This window comes from Peromyscus eremicus, chromosome 12 (genome assembly GCF_949786415.1).
Source record: "Peromyscus eremicus chromosome 12, PerEre_H2_v1, whole genome shotgun sequence".
Taxonomy (NCBI): domain Eukaryota; kingdom Metazoa; phylum Chordata; class Mammalia; order Rodentia; family Cricetidae; genus Peromyscus; species Peromyscus eremicus.
In genome coordinates, this window is record NC_081428.1 from 30,853,898 (window position 1) to 30,860,224 (window position 6,327).

The 6,327-nt window shown below is 45.3% G+C and overlaps 1 protein-coding gene across 1 annotated transcript; it reads left to right on the plus strand.

The window, feature by feature from the left end:
- Window positions 1–538: 538 nt before the first annotated feature.
- LOC131922627 (homeobox protein CDX-2-like) lies at window positions 539–3,157 on the plus strand. Its single transcript, XM_059277452.1, has 3 exons — window positions 539–2,025; window positions 2,498–2,654; window positions 2,787–3,157. The coding sequence occupies exons 1-3, from the start codon at window positions 1,141–1,143 to the stop codon at window positions 2,984–2,986; spliced, it is 1,242 nt and encodes a 413-aa protein (XP_059133435.1). The 5' UTR covers window positions 539–1,140; the 3' UTR covers window positions 2,987–3,157.
- The last annotated feature ends 3,170 nt before the right edge of the window (window positions 3,158–6,327 follow it).

Below are 6,327 nucleotides of genomic sequence, written 5' to 3' on the forward strand. Positions count from 1 at the left end.
GGTTCTTGGGACAATCTTAATCTTCCTCCTCAGGATGTAACCAGGTTCTGCAGATCTCTGGCTTTGTTGATAGAGGCTGGTGATCCTGTAATATTAACTAGTTCAGAGTTTAGTTAGAAATATTTTGGATCTGTTGCTGAAGAAAACTAGCAAAGAGATTTATGAGGTAGGGTGCAATTAGTGGGACTAAGAAAAGGAAGAAAAGAGGAGATAAGAAGGGTATCATCCATTTCCATATCTGACTATTAGTGCTCCACTGTCTGGGGGTATCAAGCTGTTTCTGAGTTTGAAGATCCATTTGGAGTTGTTGGATCTTATCTTTCACCATGTATGTTATATATATATATTTTTTTTTTCAATGAGAACCTATGAGAAGATTAAAAATAAGTCAATAAAAGATTCAAAAGCCACAAAAATCTAGTTCTGTGGCTCATATCTGTAATCACAGTACAAAGGAGGCCCATCAAAAAGACCTCTGCATGTCCCAGGCCAGTGTGGGCTGATACCAGGCCAGTGTGGGCTTCAGACTGACATTGTGCCTCAGCAAACCAAAATCTAAAAAGGATGAGTTGCAAGGCTCAGCAGACTCTTCCCCATAAAGAAGAGGTGAGCAAACCCAGTTTGTGGTGGACAACACCTTTTATCCCAGTGCAAAGGAGGCAGAGGCAGTTGAATCTCTATGATTTGGAGGCCAGCCTAATCGTTAGAGTGAAATATAGGCCAGTAAAGGCTATATAGAGACAGCCCACCTCAGTTAAATAAAAGAGAAAGAAAGGAAGGAAGAAGGAAGGAAGGAGGGAGACAGAGGGCAGCAGGGGAAGAAAGATGACTGGTGCTTGTAAATTCTAGATGAAGTTCTTCCCCACTGCCAGCATCCCTGGGCTCACAGTTTTGTGTTAACCCAGGGGATATTTGCATGTCTATTACAATGTTGAGAAAACTTAGAGGCAGAGGAAACAGAGAGGCAGGAAGAGAGAAAGGATGAGACCCCCCATTTGATCCCTTCTGTAAAGGAAATCTGGAGCAAATGCTGGGAAGGCTTGATGGGTAAGACCTGGGGGTGTGGAGCTCCTCTGATCCATTTCCCAATTACCAGGTTTTCCAGTACAGGACCATACTCCAGTAGGATCACATCAGAGCATGCCTTCGTATCTACCAATGCCCAGAGAACCTCCAATAGATACAGAATACCCAAGAAACTTGGGCCTCCAATTTCCCCAAGGTCCCCCCCTGCATCCAAATCTCCAAATGTCTTCATATCTACTAAGAGAATCTGGTTTCCAAATGCCTCAACAACCTGCAAGAGACATACGTCTCCAAGTATCTGAGAGTCACCTAGTGGCCCCAGGAATTCCAGTGCAACCAAGCCTCCAAAGTTATCATTCAGGCCCTATGAGCAATCTACATCACCTGCTATCTCAAAGGCCCCTAGTTTCTACTGGAACTTCAATGCAATTAAGCTTCCAATGGCATCCAGTTCCCACTGGCAAACTAAGTCAGCACATGACTCAAAGTTCCCTAGTTCCTACAGGAGGCCCAGTACAGTCAAGCCTCCAAAGACATCAAATCCCAGCAAGCCATCAAAATCTCCAGATGTCACAAAGTCCTCTAGTTGTTGAGGCAACCTCAACACAATCAAATTTCCAATGGCACCTAGACCCTGAGAGGGACATAGGTCCCCAGGTGTCTCCAGGACCATCAATGAAAACAAGTCCCCATCCCCCAGTGAACACAGGTCTCCCACTACTGGCAACCCAACCAGTGAACCCAAGTCCCCAGTTACCCTCATGTTCCCCAGGGAGTCCTGGTTTTGAGGATTCCCTAGATTCTCTGGAGCCCTCAGATACATACAGCAACCAGAAAGTTCCCCTCAACTCTCCGGAGAGAAAGAAGAAAACACGCACTGTGTATTCAAAGCGAGAAAAGGAGCTGCTGCAAGAATATTTCAGTAACTGCCCGCACCCAAGCCCGGAGAAACACATGGAGCTGGCACAAAAGATCGGTGTGACAAAGCAACAGATCCAGGTAAGATTCTCGTCCCTCTCTCCTTCAGCTGCAATAGTATTCCCCCATCAGGCACCTACACTCCTATCAGAACCTGTACATCTAGTGTTTCTCCAATGCTTGGGGCAGCTTGGCAAAGCTTTGGAAGTTGGACATATGTGTATCTGGGACTGGGCCTGACATTCTGCCTTATTGCGGGTTCCATCATGGAGCCACATTATCATCTCTGAGGTTCTCAGGGGCCTAGACATCAGCACTCCTAGTAACAGAAAGGCCTTCTAGCTGAAGCTTGCCTAGTCCTTAGGTGTAAAGTCATACCCATCCCACCTTTCTACCTCCTTTTAAGCATCTAGATGTTCACATCTGTGTGTGTGTATATGTGTGTGTGTGTGGGGGGGGGGGTATTAGTGCCAAGCTTTCCATGCAGCATCTTCCCTTCTGCCCCAGGCTTTGGCACACAGGAGTTCCTTTGGTGTCTTCTTGGTTTTTCCAGATCTGGTTCAAGAACCAACGGGCCAAGAACAAACGGAAGAATGCTTCAGACGGAGTGCCAGAGACAAGTGGAAGCTGTGAAGGTGTTTCTGAGTCAACCAGTTCCTGTAGACCCTTATCTGAACTTGCCTCTGCCGATGGAGAGTCCATGTCTCCAGGTACATCTTGCGTGGGCTCCATTCCCAACCTCAACCCCTGCCTGGAAGCTTCTCTCCATGGTGATCAGGTCTGCGAGGGTGCCAGGTGTAGTCCCAAAGAGAACCTGTTTGATTTTGAATCCCCACTTGCAGCTGCCCATTCTGGCCAACCCAAAGCAAATGAAGCCCCAACTGATCCAGCAGTAGCTGAAGGTACAGCCTCAGCTGAATCTCCACTTCTCATGGCATCTGCACCCCAAGAACCAGAGGATGCTCAAGACTCAGATTCATCTTCCGAGAAGCTCTGGCAACAAGTCCTTAAGGACTTGGATGCATTCCAGGGCTATTATTAGACTTGGCCCAACATTTTCTGTGAATTTGCCTTTTCCCAATTTAATTGTCTCAGTTTTTGTAATATATGAAATAATTATATAAAAATATCCCCATATAGACCTAGTGTTTACATACGTAGCCCAGGTTGGCCCTGGGTTCAGGTCACACTCCCCCTGCCTCCTGAGTGCTATGACTCCATATGTATGAAACATGCATATTTTACTATGAACATATTTTCATAACTAATGAGTCATTTATTCTGTTGCTTTAAATAAAGTGTTTATTGACACAACTTAATGTGTTGTATTTTTTTTTCTATAACTTAAAGTTTTTGTTGATTATTTGGACATTTCACATAATGCACACCAATCACATTCCCTTCCCAGTCCTCTCAGGTACACCCTCAACCCTTGTGACCTACCCCAGAACAGAAGAAAAAAAAGAAAAATACCAAGTCCAATTTGTTGCCCATACACTCACTGCAGCATTGTCAGACTTCCAGTGACTAGACCCTTAAAGACAACCAAGTCCTTCTCTTCTGCACCCTCGACAGAAGCCATCTGCTATGAAGTATTACACTACAGCAATCTCTTCACAACTTTTAAGAGTTCTCTTCAATGGCTCCTGTAGTGGGTAGCCATTCCAATCTTGATCTGGAAGTTCCAACCCCCATTGAGGCTTTGGTAACTATCATGCCTACAAGGCAGGCCCAGAGCAGACCCTGAAGACACCAGATCTGAATGCACTGACTCTCTTGGTGCCTGGACACTGGATGCTGGAGGTAGACCAAGCAGAGTTCTCCAGAGAACACTCCCAGACTGCAACACACCTTTCTCAGACCCTGCAACCCATCTATCCCTTCACTTGTAAGTTACGCCGCTAATAAAAACCTCCCTTTTAACTACATGGAGTGACCTTAATAATTTCACCAATATCTGGCGCTCAACATGGGGAAAATTCCAAAGGCCTGGGTGACTACCACCCTCAACCCCCATTGGGCACTTCCTGGGATTAAAGAAATGTGTCTTTCCCAAGTAAGACATGAGGTCACTGTCTGGCCTCTATGTCTAATCTAATGACTGTTCTGTTCTCTGACCCCAGATAAGTTTTATTAGGGGACATAATATATCACCACAGAATCCCTCTTCTCTTCCATGTCTACTGTGTGGTGGTCCATGCTGGTAATCTGTAATCCCAGCTTCTATACGTGATTATGAGCTACACAGCAAGTTCAAGTTCTCCTGTCTCTCTGGCTTATATCAAGAGCAGCTACAGAACCAGTATCTTCCCAGATATCAAAGTAGCAGGATAAAATGTCTACCTAGAGAACAAGGTTTGCAAAAGGAAGAACAAATATCTAGGTAGGACAGAATGTCTCTTACTTAGTAGCAACTAAAGAGCTTGGTAAAGGCACTCTCAAGAGAACTGGGCCTCTAATCTCAGCATGTTCAAATCAGATTGTGATGGCTACTCCTGGTTGTCAACTTGACTATATCTGGAATGAACTATTATCCAGATATGGAAGGCACACTCGTGATCCAGATCTTGAGGCAGGAAGGCAATAGGTCTTTGAGTCAATCTTGAGCCTGGATGAGCCTTTAATCCAGACCTTGAGGCTGGAAGGCACACCTTTAATCTGGACCACACCTTCTGTTGGAGTACTACATAAGGGCAATGGAAGAAGGAAGGGTAATCTTTGCCTGCTTGCCTTCATCTCCATCAGGCCATCCATTCCCTCTACGAGATCCAAGCAGATCAGCCAATACACGAAGCCTTCTGGGACTGAGCAGCTCGTGGATTCTTCTATTTTCCATTCATAATTAGCCATTGATGGACAATAAGTCATTCCATTAAATTCATATATTTATATGCATTTATTAAGTAACTTCTGTGACTCTAGAGAACCCTGACTAATACACAGGGGGATGAGAACTTCACAGTCATTCTCATTCGTACAGTGAGTTTGAGATCAGCCTGAGCTACAGAAACCCAGTATCTGCTCTCCCTGGGGACATAATTCTGAGAATCAGAGATCTGACTTGAGAGATGGTATGGTCAAAGTTCTTGATAACTAGCCAGGTTACCTGAGTTTTATTTCCATGGTTCAAATGGTGGAAGGAGAAAACCACTTTCAATATGTTATCTCCTGATCTGGAGATGTGGGCTCTGGCAGGCTGGAGACCAAATACACACAGAAAAGCTATGCAATACATTTTTTCAATCTGGTTCCTATATATTTTCTTCCATTTTCACAGTATTGTGGGTTGATCTCAGGATCTCATACAAACCTAGACAAGTGCTCTCTCAAAGAGCCTCACCTAGGCCTGCTTGGTTAAATTTGCATTGGATTTAGTAGCTGATTTAAATCATCTGTAGATGTCAAGAAAGCTTCCTGGGACTTGGCCAGTAAAGTAAGCTCTCCCCTGACACAGACTTCCTGAACAACAAAGAGGTTGCTGTTCTCTTATTTGGAGAAAATATTTAAGACCAGGTTCTTGGAGTAAAAGTCCAACAGACATTGGGTCCAGACAAAGTGCACATTCTAGTTGTCTCCCAGTGAGTTGGTGGGCTGAATACAGTATGTATGTGGTGGGTTTGTGGAGGGGGTATCTTGGTGGGAGAGAGAGGGTGACAGGGGAGGAAGAGCCTTTGGTAGCATTCTGAAGTTGGTATGTGTGTCTGGAGGATGAGATCTACCATATGCCCTGTACATGGGAAGAGGGTCAGGTAGAGAGAAACGTTGAAGCCCTGAAGTGATTCCTGCTCCACAGAACTTTTGAAAAATGCTCCAAAGTCTTAATGGTAAGATATGGGATCTGTGGAGCTTGTGTGATCCATTTGCCTCCTTCCATGTTCTCCGGTACTTGAACTTACATCTAGTAGGATCACATCCCAGTAAACTTCCATGTCCACTAGTGCATAGGTGTCTCCCAAAAAACTCAGCCAATTCAAGAAAATTAAGGCCCCATATTCTCCAAGTCCCCCCCCTCCCCGCGGTGCACCCTCTCCCCCCCATATCACCTTTGGAAACAGGTTTCCAGATGGCTCAAGATTCTGCAAGGAAGTTAAGTCTGCAAATGTCTCAAAGTCCACTATGTCCTCCAGGAACACTAATGCAATCAAGTCTCCAATGGCACTCAGATCCTGAAAGGAGCCTAGGCCCCCAAGAGTCCCCAGGACCATCAACGAAACCAAGTCTCCCAAGGCATCCAGGTCCCCCAACACTGGGAACCCGATCAGTACACCCTAGTCACCAGATGCCCTCAAGTTCCTCACTGGGTTCTGGTTGTGAGGGTTCCCTAGGGCCTATGGTGTGTTCAGAGAAATATGGTGACCAGCAAGTTCACCCTAAAGGTCTGAG